This window comes from Gossypium hirsutum, chromosome A02, assembly GCF_007990345.1.
Source record: "Gossypium hirsutum isolate 1008001.06 chromosome A02, Gossypium_hirsutum_v2.1, whole genome shotgun sequence".
NCBI classification, from domain to species: domain Eukaryota; kingdom Viridiplantae; phylum Streptophyta; class Magnoliopsida; order Malvales; family Malvaceae; genus Gossypium; species Gossypium hirsutum.
In genome coordinates, this window is record NC_053425.1 from 3,688,524 (window position 1) to 3,709,154 (window position 20,631).

A 20,631-nucleotide genomic window follows, 5' to 3' on the forward strand; every position below is an offset into this window, starting at 1 on the left:
GGAGGTTGCGGGGGCCCATGATAGTATCCTCGTTATATTGGCATTTGGAATATGATTATTCTTTTGAACAATTAAGGAAATGCATTTACTAATTAAATTAAAGAAAGATATTTGGTAAACCGACTTTTTAAACTTTACATGCAGTGTTGGGATGATGATAAGTGTTCAATCGAGCATATTAAAATATTAAACATAAAAAAGAATAATATAAATTTTTGCTTTTGATAAATGTATTTTCCTTTTGATCCACTTTAGTCTTTAAACTTAGCAAGAAAATTCCATGAATTTGGATTTTGTCAATATTTGATTATGTGACCTGTGTTACTGGAACAGGATTGGATTAGACGGATCGAGAACCGATTGATATAACAAGCTGGACAAAGGGGTACTAAAATCGAAAACCAAGACAAAAATCGATAGTTAAACATATTGAATAAGCTTAATTTTTTATAAATTTTTAATTATTTATTTAATTATTGTTGGTCTAGTGTCCGAACCAATCAAATTGGTTGAATCGATAAAATATGGTTTGATCTGTTCAACCACCAATCTGGTTATTAAAGTACTAAAAATTATTTAATTTTCAAATGATGATGTGGCACGGTCATTAAACTTTTACATTATTCAAGTTAAGGGACCAAAATGGACATAGTCGTCAAGTTTAAGTACTACCGTGGACAAAAAAAAAGGTAGAGATACCAAAGTGAAACTAATTGCAAGTTCAAGAACAAAAAAATATATTTATCCCAAATAAAAATGTATATAAAATAAATGAGACAGTAGCAATTTCTTAACTCTACTTGTCGAATTAATACAACATTTTTTTTATAAATAAAACTATTAAAATTATTTATTGGCGAATTAATATCTATTAATTCAATTTTTATATATATTTAATTATTAATTATTATTTTTTACAATTCTATTTCAACCTAAATTATCTTTAATATTATTATTATCTTATAAATTATGGATGGAATTTTTATGTTGCATGATAGAATCAAGAATTTGGAGCATATCTAATGTCTTTATATGAGTATATTTAAAAACAAGTTGTTTATCTTCTATCCTGAAACCAATGAAGGAATCCATCTTTTGAGGGAAAGTTTAGCTGTAATGGCGGGTCCGATAACCTTTTTTTTATTTATTTATAGAAAACAACTGCCTACAATAAGGCTGATAGAAGCTTATAGTAACCATTTGTTGATGAGCATTTTCTTCATACAAAGATTCAACATGATCCAGTAAGTCTTCAAAAGTCGATAATTTATTAAGATCACTAAGAATAACTTTGGCTATGTAATCTATCAGTCAATTATACTTTCGCGGGACATGCTGATAAACTTTAATTATGTGATATCCAGTGACAAATTTCGAAATTTAGGGTAGTCTCAATACTACTTATTCTTTAGGACCCGTAGTCTCTTTACAACTCTTAAATAGGAGGATAATATACTTCAACGCACTCGAACCCATATCCTTCTACACTGGCAACAATATCGATGCCAATTAAGCTAAGACTCAATCAATGTTAAAGAACTTAATAGTTTATTAAATTGATATATTTAATTTCACTCATTGAAGATTATTTTCATTTAATAAAATATGACTAATAGAACTTTTCATCTGAAAATTGAACATTTTATTAAAATAATATTTTAATTAAGATCGTTTTTATTTAATAAATTAAAGTTAATAGGCTTGCTTATATGAAATAGCTATAATTTTACTTAAAATTTTAAACAATATGTTGTTATAGAAAATTAATTTAATAAATAATGTACTTCATAACTATGAATGTTGATGTTATAAGTGAAAAACTATTATGGAAGGTTAAAATAAAATTTAAAAAATTGGCTCTACTAGAAACTTGACTATTATAACAAAATGTTGTTTTAGCATATGATTGTTACAAAGAGGGTTGACTGTATTACATTTCAACTAGAATCTTACATTTTAGACAAATTTACCCTTTGCTTTTATTGTATTAATCAATTTAATTTTTATTTAAATAAAATATAAGTCTAATAAAAATCATTATTCTTAATCTTGTTTATTATTGATTATTACATTATTTTAAATTATTATTTTAAGATTCATCAATTGTTATACTTGTGATTTATAAATTTATTTCAACATCATATATTTACTTATTAATATATAAATTGTAATAAAAAAATAATCATCATAATTTATGATAAATTTATGGAAATCGAGACTAATAAACATTAAAAGAACTAAACTTGTTTAAAAATAAATAAATTTTATTACTAGGAGAGCTTATGAAAATGTGTTTCTTAGATAATCTTACATTTCGTTAATCAAATAATAAAATCATAAATTTCAATCAAATGAGCCAAATATGGTAATTAAAATACCCAATAATGTGCTAAGTAATTGTACATAATAATTCTATTATCAAAGGCCATCTTACATTTATTGAACCAAATGCACTTCTAAATCCATCTTTTACGAGTTTAGGTATAAATTTATACTTGTTCATGGTCGAGTTACTCACCCAAGCCCAAATGCTCACTTGAAATTTGGGAGGATTTGAACAATAATATTAGACCTAAAAAATGGGTTTAGGCAAAAAAATTAAGCCCGTTTAAAATATAGGTCGAGTTACGACTTGAACATTTAAGGGCCGAGCTTGGCTTGACCCAACCCATTTATTTAGTTTATAATGTTTTATATTATGTAAGGGGAGAGATCCACTTAGACTAATGTAAAACTAAAGTCGTGTTACACTCTTTCATATATTCCAACCATCAAATTTCATATTCCATTTATATGGACCATGCCCGCTAATTTTAACGTAAAATACAAAATTTTAACTATTTGTTTTATATAAAAAAGTTCAACTATTCAATTAATATTGATAAGTAGAATTATATTGATAAATTTAACGGTTGGATTGTTAAAAGATTAATCTTGCAGAAATATACGAAAGGGTGTAAAACGACTTTAGGTTTACATCAATCTAAGTGGATCCCTCCCTATTTTGGAATAATATATAACACATAAAAATTAAATCTATAATATTATTATAGATTTGTGAACATTAAAAAGTGTTAAGATGAATATAAATAAAATTTAATATATAAAAATATATAAAATAATTAAATATTAAATTAAAAATAATATAAATATATCTTTATTTATAAAAATAATATGGGTGAGTCCAAAATAGGATTGGGTTAATTATTTATAAATATGAGGGGGGTAAGGCAAAATTTTAAGCCCATATTTTAGGCCATATCAAATTTAGGCAAATATAAAATGTATTCGACTCAGTTAATTTCCTGCATAGTTCAAGATAGGCTCGTGGTGAGCATTGGCAAAGATAGCATTGTGAAAATATGAGTCAAGGTGGATATTTGTTGAGTATGACTCCTGTTTCAATCAAATTTGAGAAATAATCTTTCAGTTAAACTCTGTTTATTTGTTTTAATCAAACTCTTATCAGTCTAAATTATTTTATCTCCATCTTTTGTACTTTTCGTTCTTTTGTCATTATAGTAAAATTATTTTTACCCGTGGTTTTTTTATCCTTCTCTTTGGAGTGATTTTTCTACATTAAATTTGAGTATTCAATTTCTCAATTTATTCTGCTATTTTATAAAATATATATACATTAAGCGCTAAATTTGATTTACATTTTATAGTACAATCAATATAGATTTTTTCAATTCACAAAAAAAAAAAAAAACTATAATTAGATTAGGAAAGAAAAGGAGGGGTAAAAAAGGCAAGACAAAGAAAGTCAAACTGAAAGTCAACGCGCGTTGTGAGTGGGAGAGATAGTGAAAGTTGCTCACTTCTTTTAATAATAATAATAATGACACAGTCTTCAGCTTCTTCTCTCCACTAATCGACCAATAATTTCCCTTTCTCTCAAATTTCTTTTTCCCATTTAGGGTTCCAATTTATGAACAAAATCAACTGATCCAAAGCCAAACAACGAGCAGCAGCATAAGGTACGATTTTTTTCCTTTTTTTTTTCTTTACAGTTCTAATTTTATAGCTCAACTTATTTCTTCGATCATCGTTAAATTTTCCGTTGAATTTTTTAGTTTTTTGATGTTTTCTTAAATATAGATTTGTTAAAGCAATTTCATTTGGTTTTGATTTTATTCATAATTTATGTAGTTATGTATAACTTCTGTGCATGTTTTGGTTTGGTTTTGATGTTTTGGTTCTTGAATGATTCGAATTAATTTCATGTTATTTTAGAATATTTAGACTGTTTCCATGCTTTTGGATTATGAATTAGGATTGATTAGCGGAATTTACAAGGAAACGACAGCAATCTAACTCTGACATCAATATATTGTTTCTTTTGTTGTCAAATGTATCTAGCCAACTTTTTCGGCATCTGAATTTAATCCATACAACTAGATAGGCTTCTGTCATGGATAAGGACTTTAGCTTCGTTATCATGAGGCTTTAGGCTTGTAACATATGTCTAAGTTCAGCTTTCTATCTGTGCTAGCAAAAACTTTAGTCACTCAAACGAACAATTTTGTAAAAAGGTAACTAAACTGAGATTCAGCAACTTGACAATCGCACTGCATTTATAAGCTAGGATTTGTTACTACTGAGTTTTTACTATTTAAATACCGGATTCAGTCCGTAGTCCTAGTTATAACTAACTTGTCCAAATTTGATCTATCGTCGCAGCTATAACTGGCAAATGCTTAACCAAAGATGGATGTTTTTTCCCTGATTTGTCAGTAGTTAAATACCGGATTCAGTCCATAGTCCTAGCTATAACTAACTTGTCCAAAATTGATCTATTGTTGCAGCTATAACCGGCAAATGCTTAACCAAAGATAGATGTTTTTTCCCTGATTTGTCCCAAGTGTTTAATTCCGGTATCATGATGCTTTAGGCTTAGGACTTGCAACTAAATATGTTTAAGTTCAGCCTTCTATTTGTACTAGCTAGACTCGAAGAATAAGCTTGTAAAACATAACTAAACCCAGATCAGCAACTTGACAAATGGTGATGTAGGATTTCTAACTATTGAGTTTTTACCTGTTAAATACCGGAAATCTCTTGATTGTCTGCTATTCTTACCATTTTCTTTCACCATTGAGTATGAATTAGTTAAAAGACATTTTGGTAATTTGATTTCCATCAAAGATCAAAAGTGATTCTTATTCAAGTTCTCTAGGTTCTGGAAATCCATTTTTATACACTTTATTTTCTTTTAGGATAGTAATTTGTGGTTATATTGTTGTTAAAGCAGTCCTCTGCCATCATTGTATTTCCAAGTAGTTTTGGTTTTCTCTGCAGTTTGTGGTTATGGATCAGCAAGGCCATGGGCAGACTTCTGCAATGGGCATAGTTGGTAGTGCAGCGGCAGTTCCTTATGGAATAACCGGTTATCAACCGAATCAAATGATGGGAACCTCGACTCCTGGATCAGTCTGTTCAGTCCGTCCTCCTACTCAGCCTGCTGGCCCCTCTGCTTCATCGGCCCAGCTGGCACAACAGCAACTTGCTTATCAGCATATCCACCAACAACAACAGCAGCAATTGCAACAACAACTCCAGCGCTTTTGGGCGAATCAGTATCAAGAAATTGAGCAGGCTACGGATTTTAAAAACCATAGCTTACCGTTGGCCAGGATTAAGAAGATCATGAAGGCAGATGAGGATGTTAGGATGATATCAGCCGAAGCTCCGGTCGTGTTTGCCAGGGCATGTGAAATGTTCATTCTCGAGTTGACACTGAGGTCATGGAATCACACCGAGGAAAACAAGAGGAGGACCCTTCAGAAGAATGACATCGGAGCAGCAATTACGAGGACCGATATATTCGATTTTCTGGTTGATATCGTCCCGAGAGAGGATATAAAAGATGAGGTTCTCGCATCTGTTCCGAGAGTTGAAGGACTGGCTGATGGTCTTCCTTACTACTACATGCCGCCTCAGCTTGCTCCCCAGGCTGGTGCTCCGGGTATGACTGTAGGTAAGCCGGTGATGGATCCCAACTTTTATGGCCAAAAGTCTGGCCCTTATGCCGGTCAGCCAGTATGGCCGCCACAGCAGCAGCAGCAACCGCCTCCGGATTCATAAATGTGATCTTAATGTCTACTTAAGAGCTTAAAGGACAGTGCAAGTGAATTGATCATCATATCCGTAGTACATCAGTATGTGATTGAATTCTACAACATATCAGTGCATTGCTATATTGCATTACAATTTAGTTTTATCTATTTAGTGTAACAGTTCAAAGATACTTTTGCTTTTGTAAAATTCGAAGTGACATGTTTTTCATATATTTGGAAAATCATATCTATAACTATGAATGTTAAATCGGACCAACATAGGTGAATTCATTCATCTTTATTGTTGATGTTTTTGACATGCCTGTACAACCGTCACGACTCACCGACCAACCTAATACTATCATTTCCCTGGGTAGTTGCACTGTGTTGGCATAGTGATCACAAACTGGTATTGTCTTCTTCAAGTACCCACCTGCCCTGCCAGACCGAATGGAGGGATCTTGAGAGACTTGCAGGTACTCAAAAGAAGACAATATTGGCTTGCGATGTGACGCTAGAAAGTGAAAGTACCCAAATGGTCAACGGGTTAAGGACCAAGGTACTTTAATCACCTCAAGATAAAATAGTAGAGATCTTCATTGCTCTCCAACCTATAATAGAATCCTCTCACCTTTTACATTATGTTCATCAACATTCCATGCAAACACTGAAATATTATTATATTCCATTACATGAAAGAAAAGTTTTTAGCGCGCTATACTTTTGTCATCGAAACAGCCTTCTGAGTGCATACGGGGACAGATATCTGTGTTGGTGTCTATTATCAAGATACTGGAGAAATCGCTTCCAAGCTGCATTGTTCGGAAGTAACTGGTAAGATTGAAATTTTATTTCACTTTAAACTGATACTCATGATAGGAGAGTGTACCTTTGCCCCAAGTGTTCGATGATATCGGTAGTAAGAGTTGACCTTTTTTTATGCTCAAAAGCAAGAGCTGCAGCCTTCCTCAATAAAGCTGAGCCAGCAATGCAACCCAACACGGTTGGATTTGTTCGACTGTAGTGACACCGTATTTTAAGAAAACAATCAACGAACATGTAGTAGAGAAGATAAGAGCAATGACAGTGAGTTAGCTGGAGCCAGAACTACCTGATAGTTGATTCCCTTTCGGCGGCCAGATTGCATTGACGAGCCCAAGATAAAAATACCGCAACACTGGTAGAAAAGCCAAAATGATCAAATGGAATGTACAATGCACAAACTGAAAGGAAATCGTAATGAATCAATTACCTTCCAGAAAGAATATCACCTTGGCCACCACAGCGCCGTGGAGATCCATAAATGCTTACCGATTGGACTATATAAAACAAAAAGTGTAGCATTCCAAACAAAAAACATATATAGGGTGCTTCAGAAATCCGTTCCTGACTCATGTTGTAATAAAGAGCATAGTTTTTAGAGAATAATACATTTATGAGTCAGGGTTCCATACCTTTTTCACCATCACTAATGAGGTCAGACTTTCCTTTCCTTAAGATCGTCACACCACCGATCCTAACCAATAGGGGCACTTCAAATTAGAAAATTTTCGGGATATTGCAATAAAATTTATTGCATGAGTACATAGTATAGCAAATGCAACACTACAAATGAAAATCCAAAGAAGGTGGTCTCGATATTCTAAGTCCATCATTCAAAAGTGAAAGAATTCTAAAGGGATATACTACACTGCTTGTATAAATAGCTCTTACTTACATTGACTATACCTAAGAAAAATGCAGAGACGTTCTCTATTGTCACTATATGTTACGGACGTAATCGGTTTTCTTTCCTAACCAATGCTTTGGATAAAAACAATATGCAGAGTGAATCTCAACAGCCCGACAGCTATAAGATAAATCCATAAGCATGCTGGTTTGTTTGAACAATGTTGATATACTGACAGAAGATATAATAATAACTGGAAATCTCCGAGGCTTTCACCACAAAGGAAAAAAAAAAAAAAGGTTTAGATCCTATATATTCATGACAAAGAAAATATCTTGACAATAATAAATTATCGTTGCTTTAAATGCATATACGGGGGGAAATGTGAAAAAAGAGAACTTGCAAAAGGAATATACTGTTTCGAAAGAGAGAGCAGTTCCCCATGAGTGTTTTGATCGTTTACATCACAACCTAGAACTTTCTGAACCAGGCGCTTATATTCAATCACATTCGGAGTCAAGACAGCTAAGCGATAGCCACTAACAAGCTCGATACTGTTTGTCACAAGGAAGAGTCCGTCCTAGGAAATAACGGTAATTAAAAGGAAATCAAGATAGAAACTGGTATGTAGCATGAAATTTCACCAGACAATGCCGCATACTCGTATTTACTGATTACATACCCCATCTACAACTATTGGAACATTTGATTGCCTTGCACGTGTCATGATTTTGCTCACACATTCCTGAAAAGATTACGCAAAATGAAAGTGATTATGAAAGAGCTATTCCTAGGAATCCATGCAGTCACCAAGAACAATTGCAGAATATTTGCATCGAAAATATCTAGCTTGTCAAGGAACAAGTCACTTGCACTTAGCTCTAATCATATATTCCGAGAAAAAGGTTTATTCATTTCACGTTAGAGGGGGGGAGGGTTAGAAACCATTTTTCCTCGAGATTAATATAAGAATTTTGCATTCCGCAAAGGCTTTGCTTGGGTTTAAAGCATATGCATTGACAATTCTCGGTCAATGAACCAAGCATGGCATTACTAAGTCGGCTATGACCAAAGCCAAACAGTATTATGACCCTTCAGAGTTAAAGCAAAATTGTCATATACATTCCGGTTAATGGTCAGCTAAACAAAAGAACAAACATGTTCACAATCAATGGACAAATGTAACTCCACAAAAAGATGCATTTTAACAGCATTTGGACCATTAAGTATTGCCATATATCGCATGTTTTTATCCATGAAAGCTAAAAGCTAAATTCTCATAAGTACAAGCTGGAAAAATGACCACGATACTACTTGAACATTCCCCAAATAGAATTAAGGAAAAACTGAAAAGCTTCCATCTAACATGCACATTCCTCGTACACAACTACAAACTAGATTGAAAAGGTACTCAAAAGTATTTAGAAATAAAAAATGCATATGCATGTATCTTAAGTGAGAAAAGCACACCAGAAGAAATGGGTCCCTTCCAAGTCCCGGACCAACAACCAGACAATCAAATCTTTCCATCCATTTATCAAACTCGGAAAGAATCTTCTTTGAGATATCTCTTTTGCCCTCATCATTAACACCACTTTCACATTGAAACAGCACAACAGTCAGAAATTAAACCAATTTTTATTGAAAGATTAATTTGCAAATGGAGACAGAGATCACCTAATATTATATGACTCTTCTAAAATAGGGTGCACTATCAACTCAGGACTGTAACTTTTTATAACTGTGGCAGCCCCTTCTGTACAGAAAACATGCGACAAATCTGCGCCCTGCAAGGGGAAGAAAAAGATATTCACATTCGATTAAACCGAAGGTTCATTTATAGATACAATGCTAGAATGGAAACCGGTATATATATTCACTAACAATCTTCAAAGCTGAAATAGCAGCAAAGTAAGGTGCACCGGTATATTCACGACACCCTCCGACAACAGCTATCTTCCCTGTAAAAGAAATGGATTCCCATATCAAATCCAATTCAATTAAAGACATTCTTAAAACCTCAAGTAACTTCAACCAGCTTGGCCTTAAACCCTAAACCCTAAAACAAATACATAAAAAAGAGAGGTGACCTATTATTGGAGAGGGCTTACCAGCTTGGCCTTTATGTCTAGTAGGGTCAAGTGATGGGGTAATTGCTCTCAAAACAGACTCAGCATTAGCCTCTAAAGAGGCTCCTCCACTCAAGCATTTCACAGCTTCCATTCTTATTTTGTCACTGACACTGTACCCCTTTAGAGATCTTATAAGAAACTGTTGCCTCCTTAAAACAACTGATGAAGCTAAAGATGAAAACCCAGAATTCATTCCATGCTTAACAAACATCAGCAATCAAGAAAAGGCTGCAAATTATTTTTTTCTAAACTGTGAACCACAATAAACAATATATATACATGCATCAGCTATTAAAATTAACAAATATAAATTCCAATTTTCACAAAGTACTGATCAAAAGCAACTTTAATTAAAAAAAATTGAAACTTTATGCAAAAATTCACCTGAAATTATAGATGTAAATTATGGATGAAAAATGGATCAGCTTCAGCCCTCTCTCTTACTCTTCAGCCTTCAGTTATTAGCTGAATTTTTTTTTTTTTCAAATTGGATTTTTAACACGTAATGTATACTTTTTTGTGTATTTGCGGTTAGATTGGGTCGGACAAAACAGGGTGCGCCGATAAAAAGGAGGATCAAATTCTAGTGTTGTTTCCTGGTCTAATTCGAAATTTAGTCCCTATTGTTTACTTTAGCATACTATCAAGGGGTCAAGATAAAAATTTAAAATTTTGAGGGGCCAAAATTATAAAATTTTTCCATTATTCAAATGAATAAAAAGCTTAAAATTAATAATCTATACTCGAGAGAGACTATTAATTAAAATTTTCCTTTTGACCAAAGGACCAAGACTTACTTACCTAGCTCTGCCTCACTTCATTTCATTTCAATTTAATTTTTTCCTACTTACCTTTAATATTTTTTTTATAAGTGATCTGTCGTAATTTGATATGTCAAATTAGGTTCTCTATTATACTTAATACGCTTATTCTCGAGCAATTTTGATGTCTTTATTGTGCTTTTAATTAGTTTAACCTTTCGCATTAATAAGTTATTAGTGTGCATTTTGTACTTATTATGAGATCCAACTTGGTCAAATGCACCAATTGGACCCTAATGGTTGATTGAGTGTTGTAGAAGCTCAATGGTGACCCGAACATGAGCGAAAACATCACCAAAGGAAGGGGTATCACGACATCGAAGCATGAAAGTCGCAATACCACAGACAGACATGAAATGAAGAGAACAAAGCTCCCGGGACATGAAACACGCATGACGTCACGATGAGGGCTTTTCCCATGAAGCAACAAAATCCAACCCCCCAACCCTTAATTTGCAGACTGTCGACGATGTCGCGACATCCTTACTTAGGTATCGCGACATCACAATCTTGAAAGGACAAAAAATGACATCAGGGGTAGTTTTTGTTCACCCGAAGCACCAATCAAATAAAAAACGTCCAAGTACATTTTGATCATAAAAATAGGGTTGTAACCATCTTTAAAAAGCCCAAAATTGATTGAAGAAAGTAGAGCTTTTAGTTTAGGTTTCCTCTCTTCTTTAGCTTAGGGTTAGAACAGTTTTCTTCTTTATTTTTCTTAAGATTTTAGATATAGATTTAGGGTATTAGTTGTAACTAAGTATTTGTTAATGTAGCTTAGCTTTATTGACCTTATTTAATGCTTTAAAAACTCTTTGTAAATTCAGTTCACTCTTTAGTTTCAATGTAACTCAGTTTCATTTTAGTTTTACTATTAGAAATCTATTCTTTAGTAGTGTTAGTTTACTTCACCATTGCTGCCATTGTTGTTTACTTTTAAGCTTTTTCGAGAAAAACCCTATTTTTATTTTTATTTTTATTTTTATTGTATTTTCTATTTATGCACATTTTATGCTATTATTGTGTTCTTGTTTGCTTAAGTAGGAGTATGGGTAACTAAACTTAAAAAGGTTGGTTGATGGAAATGTGGCTAATCTAACTTTTGAGTCAGGAACTAAATTGTAATAAATTGGACTAAATCGGACTAACATCAAAACTTAGGATTGACGCACCTAAGGAAAAATTAAGATAAGTGAAACCAAGAGGAGATCTTATTAATAACCAATTTGTTAATCCTAAGTTAGTCGAACAATATCAAGAGATAAATCGAACTAATTTGTCTAACTTGATAAGACTGAGATCAAGAGGTAAATCTGAGGAGTTTACGTAATTTAGATCCTTAATTCAATTGTTAATCAACCATGTTGAAGTCAACCAACCATTTTTGCTAATTAAATCGTTAGTTTTATAACTTTGTATGCTCTACGATTTAATCTTCTTTAGTGCTAGATAGTTAGTTAGTTTAATTAAAATCCAATTATACATTGTTGTACTATAGAAATTAGTGAGTAGCTTGCTAGACTCCTTTCTTACATGCATTTTTTAATAGAAATCGCTGATTCTTTTGAATTCGATCATTAGAATATTACGATGTTCCATTGTAACACTACAATTATAATTAACCTGTCACACTTGCAGTAGGCTACGATAGTTATATTTGTACTAGTGTTGATTTCTCTCATTGTTCACGAGGGTTGTGAGAGCCAGTCAATAAGACATTACATTTTTACTCTTTTAATAATTATATATACACAAGAATAACATGGTAATTTCATAAAGTGGAATGGGGTAGGGCAAGACGAGACAAGCAATAACCTTAATTACTCTATACTCATCGTCTAAAAAAAATCCACCTTACCCCACCCTATATCCACTTTTCAAAAAAAGAAAAACAAAATCAATTCCATTTGGAGTAAATCGGTTCGGATTCGGGTGTTACAATCCTTACCTTTGACAACAACCTTATGTTTTTGATTTTTTGTATTTATTCTTAACAAGTGTGTTATTTAAAGAAGAAAAATATTATTATATTTATATGGTTTTAACAAAATTTACAAATAAATAAATTATATTAAGTTATTTTTGGTATATTTCAAAAAGAAAATAAGAAAAATAGACTTTCCTGAAGGCCAATCAATATTAATTTACACATGCTATTAGGAAAAAAAAATCAAAGTTGTGATCTATTGATGAGAAAAAAGATGAGAAAAATGAGATGACAGTTCACCAAATGACATCTAGAGAGCTGTGAGTAGAAGATGATAGAGTTTGAGATTTGATTCTTAAGTGAGAGGAGAGGAATAAAAGAGGTTGAAGAAGGAAAAAGAAGAGGATGATTCCTTCTCTAGGTTGGAGTGAAGAATTTATAGGTGCATATGACATTCTCTTAACTTGAGGTCTTAACATGTGTATAACATAGGTCTCATCATGGTCAGCCACTGAGGAGGCACAATAACTTCTAGGTGAGCAGTGATGTGATGAAAATAGGCTAAGTGAGGTCTATGTGTAAGTCATGAAAAGTAAGGCTTAACACCAGTCTTTGGCAAGATAACTCTTAAGGGATTTCAAGTATCCTGAATATGTGCTCTTGTATCTTTTAACTTTGTTGAGGTATCGTTTTTGGCGAGGTTTAACTTTGTTGAGGTATCGTTTTTGGCGAGGTTTAAGTGGTCTCATAGCAAGGTACTTATAATATGATTTTAAACTTAAAAATATTTTTTAAGTAATATAAAATTCATGTTTGTTTTATGATTCATAAAAATTAATCATTTCAAAGTTCGTATCAACTCGTACAATCAATAACAAAATAATACCAACTACTATGAATTCAACAACCTTAAGCTCCTATTTAAAATTTAATCTGGTTCTAACTCTAAGTTTGATTAAATCAAAAAGAAAAATATATTTTTTATGAGAGAATGTTACGTGACACTTTTTTATTGGCCAAAATAGCTTAAACTTATTTTTTTTAATACCTGTTAAATTAGGGACTAAAAAATATAATGGTTAAGAAAAATTTTAAATACAACACATGTATACTTCAAGGACTAAATTATAAATAAATTTAAGAATTTTGAAATTTCCTCTCTAAAATTTATTTTGATTGGTTAGTTGACTTGGATTAAATTGATTGTTGAAAATAATTATTTAATTCCGTGATTATAATTTAAGCAAATAAATTTTATTGCACAAAATCCCTTAAAAATATAGCAACTCACCTAATGTACACCTTGTTAACTTGTACATGTTAAAAGTAAAAACTCTACCAAAACATCACTTTCTTCACCCAAATAATTAAAAAGTTTCAAAACAAAACTTAAGAAAATCTTTAATTGTAATAGAAGTTAGACTTGTTTATGGGTTTGGTTGGGTCTTGTTCAAAAAGTGGGAGGATTTGGGTAAAAAAATAAGGCCCGTTTAAAAAACGGGTCGAGTCTCCAGCAAGCTTTTTTTTACCTGAGCTCAGCCCGGCCCAGCTTGGATACCTTAACAAAGTATCAATACCTTTCACAAAAGTATCGATACCTTGCCTAGTATCAATATCGTTTTAAGGTTCAATATTTGAAAATTAAAGAAAAATTGATTGAGGATCGATATTACAAGCTTTAATTTGGGTGGGGCTTGGACAAAAATTTAAGTCCAATTTTTAGATTGGGCCGAACTCGAACCTATCAATCAGGCTTAAAATTTTGTCAGGACCCGACCTGACCCATGAACAACTCAAATAGAAACAACTAAGTTAAGTTGACTATATATAATTAAACTTATATTGAAAGCAAAAGTAGGTTAATTAAACTTATATTAATGACTTTTTAATTTTTATTAATAAAGAAACATTTTCTTTTTATTAAAAATACTCTAATAGAAACATCCCAATCACAAATGCTTTAATTAGGTTAATAAAGTTTTGGTATTGTTAGTAAAGGTCAAGGTTTTCAATTTTTAACTGTTTGGGTTCAAATCTCATCACGTGTCAATTTCTAATTTCATCATGCACACTTGTTATGTATGAATTTTATTTGATTATATTCTATTTTTTTATTAATTTGTGTTTTGTATCGGTATGATTATATTTTATAGTTGTTCATACATGCAGAGGAGGATGTAGGGGGGCTGGCAGGAGCCCTAGCCCCCCTAAAATAGAAAATTTCAATTTATGCCCTTGATTTTTTTAAAAATTTTAAATTACTAAAGGTAAAATTACACTTTAGCCCTCCTAAAATTATAAAAATTTAATTTAATCTTTTAAAAATTATAGAGATATAGACTATAAAAAAAATTTATTCGGCCCCCCTAAAATTTTGTTCTGGCTTCGCCCCTGCATACATGTATTTGCAATTGTATTATACTTATGATTATATTGAGTTTGTTGATACCGAAAAGTGGGGAAGAGGAGACAAGCAATGATTCACCTTCTTTGGGCAAAGAGTTATACAATTTTTAGTAGAGTAGAGAGGTTGAAACGGAGGACTAGTTGAGAGGGTGAATAAGATACTGTAGTAAAAGTTCTAGAGTGAGGAGCAAGTATATTCTGAGTATTTATATAGTTTAGTCTTTTCTTACCACGTATCATCTTTGACTGGCTGATCCTTTATACAATTCATTGTTAGATCGATAATACAATATAAAATGACTAGACAACAAGATATGTAAATGATAAGAGATGAATGTCTTGCTGGAATGACCTAATTATTTGGGGTAAGTGACTCATCTGTTCCCTAAGATTTAGCGAAATAGATCCAATAATGAAGGAGACATATTGGGCATAAGGATGGTTATGACCAATATGTGTACTAATATTTATACTTATAAACTTTCAAAAAAATGGTAATCAGAAATTACATAATATTTTTTTATATTAAATGACTGTAATAATTGATTAAGTACTTATGAACACTTTGAGTAAGTATTAAAGTTTGATTCTTATTAATAATCCTATTTAATTTATAAAAAAAATATTAGTATAAAAGTTAGTTTCAAATTTAACCTTTAAAATTACACTAAATTTTCAATTAAGGACCAAAAAAATCTCAATTTTTTATAAATAAAATTAATAATAGTAAAAGTACTAAAACCATAATTTGAAAGAAAAAAAAAAGTAAGTATAGGCTAAAGGATACCTAAATATTGTTGACAAATGAATAGACAAACAAGATTCCCATTTAGCAAAGAAAATTCTACACTCATTTTTTGCCTTCTTTTCAATGCCAACGTGGCAACCTCTCTCGTCTGTCTCTCCGTCCCTCTGACTGTAATTTAACCGACTAACCATCATTGTAATGAGGCCACCACTTGTCACCCTCCTCTGTTGCACGTGCGGTCCACGAACCAATTAGGATAAATGTTGAGACATAACCTGAGAAAGATTGAATGAGGTATAGTTGTCCTCCACGTGCTCAGTGGAAACTGGGATTCAATCCTATCCGTTACCTCAGTAAAATGGAAAAGATAAAGTTTAAATATCCATTTAATCCTTATAATTTAGCAAAATTTAAGATTTAATCCTTATAATCATATTTCTGTATATAAACATTATGGTTCAATTATTAATATTTTTCATCGAAATATTTGATATTTTCATTGTTCAAGGGGCCTCGGCTCACTTAGTTAAATGATAAAATTATTTTTAACGCTAAATTTTTTTAAAACTTTCAATTTTAATTTTATTTAAATTTCTAATTTTTAATTTTAACCTCACTAAAATTTTATAAATTTATCTCGAATCTCTAAAAAAAAGTCTTTTCTTTCCTTCTACGTTACATCATATGAGAGTAGCCAAATCAATATACTAAAATTGGTAAATTTTAATTGCAAATTTAACATAATTTTAGCAATTAGACTTAGATTTTCAAATAAAAAAGATTTAATTTGATTTTTAAATGTAGGGACTAAATCTCTAATTATGCCAAAGTATATGGAGTAACGGCATATTTTGAATAAAAGAAATAAAAGCAAATCAAGTCCCCACTCCCCACTCTCTACCACTACTAAACCTTTCAAAAAACATTGAAACTGAAAAAAAGAAAAACTCCATCTTTATTAGACCCCATGTTTTTAAACCAACAATTTCTCTCTCTCTCTCTCTCTCTCTCTCTCTCCCTTTTATTTTTTTATGAATTTGTTTTGTTGTTTTTTGATTCTTGAATTTCGAACGAATCCATTTTCCCAGTAGCTTACAAGTTCTTGTTTTTATGATTCTCTGAAAAAAAGGAAAGAAAAGAAAACTGATAGAAGATAAAGAAAGTATATTAACTCCACCATGAATGCTTCCTTGCTTCATCGACACCCATTTTTTTTTTAAATTTTTGATCCTTTTCTCTCTCTCTTTGTTGTTGCCCATCATTTATAACTTATAAACAAAACTGACCTACCAAGCAAAGAGAACCCAAAAGCCAAAAAAAAAAAGAAAAGAAATATGGTTCATCACCATTGGACATGAAAATGCTCTATTTTGCTTGAAAAGCACACTTCTATGCTCTTTAAACCTTAATCCCCTTTCCTTCCCCTTTGACTGTTCTTTTCTCTCTTTGGGTTTTCATCATTTTTTCGAATTAAACAATACCCAGATTCAAGTTCCTTTTAGTTTTTTCAAATGTGTAAAGGTCCTTCTCAGCAGGAAGACAATGAACCCATGCCCAGCTTCAAGAGATTACGGCTCTTTGAGCCGTCTGTTGGGGTTCTTGGCTTCTTTCTTGCTGCTGTTTGTGTGATTTGTTGTTTCTTTTACTTGGATTATAGAGCTGTGGTTAAAGGGTATAGGGTTCCAACTCAGTCAGATAGATTCATGTGGCTTAAACTAGATGGGTCTTCTTCTTCTTCTTCAAGTGAGATTGTTAAAAGAGTTGATTTCTTGAGTTTTGAAGGTGAAGGATGTGACGTGTTTGATGGTGATTGGGTCTGGGATGAAACGTACCCCCTTTATGAATCTCGTGATTGTAGCTTTCTTGATGAAGGGTTTAGGTGTACTGAAAATGGACGGCCAGATTTGTTCTACACTAAATGGAGATGGCAGCCTAAGCATTGTAACCTCCCCAGGTTCTTATTGTTCTTCATTATTTGATATGCAGTGCTTATTTTCCTTCAATAATTTTATCGGTTTAGTGGCTTAATCATGAAGTATTAGAAACTCTCTGCACAATGAAAATGACCCCCGTTTCATTTGGTTCCTATTTGATATGCAAAGCAAATTTGATTAAGAAATGGTTGATGGTAAAGTCAATCTGTGATGTGGTTTCCCGTGATTTTTGATAAAGTTTTTGTCTTTTTACATTTATATCAATATCATCCTTGTTGGTTTCTGTTTTGTTCCATTCATGTTGTTTTCGTGGCCATTTTATACGGTAGATAAGCCTCAATCGTGGACTTATCTATAGCCTTTTTAAAATTAAACAATGATGACAAAATTGGCTTTCTATTTGTGTAGTAATTGATTTTGTTTTCACATTTAAACCTTGTTTTCTAATACTAGTTTTGATTACAGTATATCGTGTCGATTATGGAAAGGTATTGTATTGTTGCGTTGAATGCACCCTGAAATGTTTTTCCTCCGGCTCTAAGGAGAGCTTAGGGGCGTCTAGTGTATGGTATCATGGCCGTTTAAAACCTAGCACATGGCATGGTTCGAACCTATGACTTGTAAGATACAGACCTCTATATGCTAGAGGTCTTGGGGTCGAACCACCCTCCATTTGCTTGATCTTTAGTGGCCATGAATTTCCATGTGCTCTCACTCTTCAATGGCTTCAAGAGGCGCCCTTAAACTCTCTTCAAAGCCGAGAGACAAAACCTTGAGGGTGTGTCGGTTCTTCACCAAGAGTTCCTGGTTAATTGACTGAAGCTCTTTAATGGCATTCTTTTGTAAACTGCAGGTTTGATGGAAAAGTGATGTTAGAGATGTTGCGGAACCAGCGTTTGGTTTTCGTGGGCGATTCCATTGGAAGAAACCAATGGGAATCACTCCTCTGCATGCTTGCTTCTGCAGTTGCTAATAAAGATTCAATATATGAAGTGAATGGCAATCCGATTACAAAGCATAAAGGGTTCTTGATATTCAAGTTCAAGGATTACAATTGTACTGTTGAGTACTATCGATCTCCTTTCCTTGTCGTACAAAGCAGGCCGCCTGCTGGGTCTCCGCAAAACATCAAGACAACCCTTAAGTTGGATCGAATGGATTGGAATTCATTTAGGTGGAAAGATGCCGATTTGTTAGTCTTCAACACCGGCCATTGGTGGAACTACGAGAAGACCGTTAGAGGGTAAACTATTTTCATTCCTTCCTCTTGATATTCCTTATCATCTTCTAATCTATATATTGTTATTTATAAGCAGGTTGATTTGATTGAACACATTATCGGGTTGGTATCCGATTTATGCTTTAATATGTTAGTAAAATTATGCAATTAAAGATGAGTCTTTCTCAAGCATGCTATGGTGAAAATGACTGAATGGGTGCAGCTTTTGTAGATTAGGATAAATGGAGGGCCCTTATGGTTGATAACTTTTACATTCAGAATGAGAAATTTAGGGTTTTAATTGAAATGATAATGCATGGTATGGTGACAGCTCAACAACTTTGCTTTTGGAAAGAGCTTTTTTTCTTCTATACTTTCAAGTATGAAATCTGCTTCTACCTTAGTAGGACCATGCATGCATGTATGTATGTATCTTAGGTGCCAATGTGATATCTAAGAGGGTCCCATATATATTGTAGATGAAACTAAACAGAGAAGGTAGTTTTGAACTTTGGTGGCCTGCATGCATGCATGGGTCCATTTTAAATGACAATTTCAACATTTAACAACGGACCCTACATCTTCTCTGTTGTTGATTTGGGTTGCATATTAGTTCAATGTATGTTGGTTTGGATTTTGTTTCTTATACCATACATGAAAAGGAGGAATGGTATGACGGAGAAGGCCCGATCGTGAATAGAAACTGAGGTGCTTGTAGTAATCATATGTTAATGTATGGTTGATGTAGGTGGAAGGAACTAATTAATCTATATTAAAAACTTCTCATTTGTTTGTGTCAGGGGATGTTACTTTCAAGTCGGGGAAAAAATTGAAACCGAGATGACCATAGAACATGCGTATCAAAGGTCTTTGGAGACTGTGATGCAGTGGCTACGCAACGAGGTGAATATGAGTAAGACCAAGGTCTACTTCCGCACTTTCGCTCCCGTACATTTCAGGTTTGTCAGTTTTATTTATTTTGCATCCTTGTTTTAAAGAATCGAACATTTGAGGTCAAAAATCGACCGTGAAGTTCACGGCGCAATTTCGTATGACTTTTGCAGAGGAGGGGATTGGAAAACCGGGGGAAGCTGCCACCTCGAGACGTTGCCGGAGCTGGGAACAACATTAGTGCCATCGGAAACTTGGGAACTTCTCGAAATAGTAAAGGACGTGTTATCACCTCACTCAAACACATCCCACAGAATAAAATTTGACATATTAAACATCACTCAAATGACAGCACCAAGGAAAGACGGGCACGCGTCGCTATACTATTTAGGTTCCAAGGAAAGCCCGGCACCGATTCATCGGCAAGACTGCAGTCACTGGTGCTTACCCGGAGTGCCCGACTCATGGAACGAGCTACTCTATGCCATGTTCCTCAAGCAATCTACCAATCACATATTCAACTCATCATCAACATTATGAAGCAACAAAGGCGTGTGATTCTCCATTGTTGAAACCTCTTAATTTAAATACACCATCACCCATACAGAAAGATAGAAGAAATTTTTACAATGAATTTTGGAATAGGATCACAGGTTGTTGGTCCATCATTTTGGCAGTGTTAGATAATGTAATATTACCTTTTTTTTTTTAGATAATATTTGATTGAAGGACCCTCAATTTTGGGAATAAAGTTGTATGACAAATTTATACCATTGAATTGGGTATCCTTGGAGAAAAACAAATGTAATTATTTTTTCTTTTTAA

At 32.9% G+C, this 20,631-nt stretch overlaps 3 protein-coding genes across 5 annotated transcripts; 2 read left to right on the top strand and 1 right to left on the bottom strand.

Annotated features, from left to right (window-relative positions):
• Nucleotides 1-3,826: 3,826 nt before the first annotated feature.
• Nucleotides 3,827-6,336, top strand: LOC107942834 (nuclear transcription factor Y subunit C-3). Its single transcript, XM_016876556.2, has 2 exons — nt 3,827-3,980; nt 5,302-6,336. The coding sequence occupies exon 2, from the start codon at nt 5,311-5,313 to the stop codon at nt 6,085-6,087; it is 777 nt and encodes a 258-aa protein (XP_016732045.2). The 5' UTR covers nt 3,827-3,980; nt 5,302-5,310; the 3' UTR covers nt 6,088-6,336.
• A 2-nt stretch (nt 6,337-6,338) lies between these two features.
• LOC107942832 (ATP-dependent (S)-NAD(P)H-hydrate dehydratase) lies at nt 6,339-10,458 on the bottom strand. 3 transcript variants are annotated; one of them, XM_016876553.2, is made up of 12 exons: nt 10,245-10,458; nt 9,840-10,110; nt 9,613-9,689; nt 9,406-9,515; nt 9,199-9,322; nt 8,411-8,473; nt 8,145-8,308; nt 7,514-7,575; nt 7,312-7,378; nt 7,171-7,236; nt 6,949-7,077; nt 6,339-6,871 (listed from the first exon to the last, which is right to left on the bottom strand). In XM_016876553.2, exons 2-12 carry the CDS (start codon nt 10,069-10,071, stop codon nt 6,844-6,846), a joined length of 1,122 nt encoding a protein of 373 aa, XP_016732042.1. In that variant the 5' UTR covers nt 10,072-10,110; nt 10,245-10,458; the 3' UTR covers nt 6,339-6,843. The 3 variants fall into 3 exon arrangements, with proteins under 3 accessions (XP_016732042.1, XP_016732043.1, XP_016732044.1); XM_016876554.2 differs by having other exon boundaries at nt 9,840-10,088; nt 10,245-10,404; XM_016876555.2 differs by having other exon boundaries at nt 9,840-10,028; nt 10,245-10,403.
• A 6,199-nt stretch (nt 10,459-16,657) lies between these two features.
• LOC107942835 (protein trichome birefringence-like 10) lies at nt 16,658-20,631 on the top strand. Its single transcript, XM_041088922.1, has 4 exons — nt 16,658-17,716; nt 18,550-18,939; nt 19,716-19,874; nt 19,980-20,631. The coding sequence occupies exons 1-4, from the start codon at nt 17,274-17,276 to the stop codon at nt 20,344-20,346; spliced, it is 1,359 nt and encodes a 452-aa protein (XP_040944856.1). The 5' UTR covers nt 16,658-17,273; the 3' UTR covers nt 20,347-20,631.

Excerpts from the sequence above, each read along its gene's own strand:
- LOC107942834 (XM_016876556.2), top strand. The coding sequence starts at position 5,311 with ATGGATCAGCAAGGCCATGGGCAGACTTCTGCAATGGGCATAGTTGGT.
- LOC107942832 (XM_016876553.2), bottom strand. The coding sequence starts at position 10,071 with ATGTTTGTTAAGCATGGAATGAATTCTGGGTTTTCATCTTTAGCTTCA. Across the intron at positions 7,379-7,513 it reads CATTAGTGATGGTGAAAAAG|TCCAATCGGTAAGCATTTAT; the intron begins GTATGGAACCCT and ends TGTTTTATATAG. Across the intron at positions 7,078-7,170 it reads GAAAGGGAATCAACTATCAG|TCGAACAAATCCAACCGTGT; the intron begins GTAGTTCTGGCT and ends GTGTCACTACAG.
- LOC107942835 (XM_041088922.1), top strand. The coding sequence starts at position 17,274 with ATGTGTAAAGGTCCTTCTCAGCAGGAAGACAATGAACCCATGCCCAGC. Across the intron at positions 17,717-18,549 it reads AAGCATTGTAACCTCCCCAG|GTTTGATGGAAAAGTGATGT; the intron begins GTTCTTATTGTT and ends TGTAAACTGCAG. Across the intron at positions 18,940-19,715 it reads TACGAGAAGACCGTTAGAGG|GGGATGTTACTTTCAAGTCG; the intron begins GTAAACTATTTT and ends TGTTTGTGTCAG.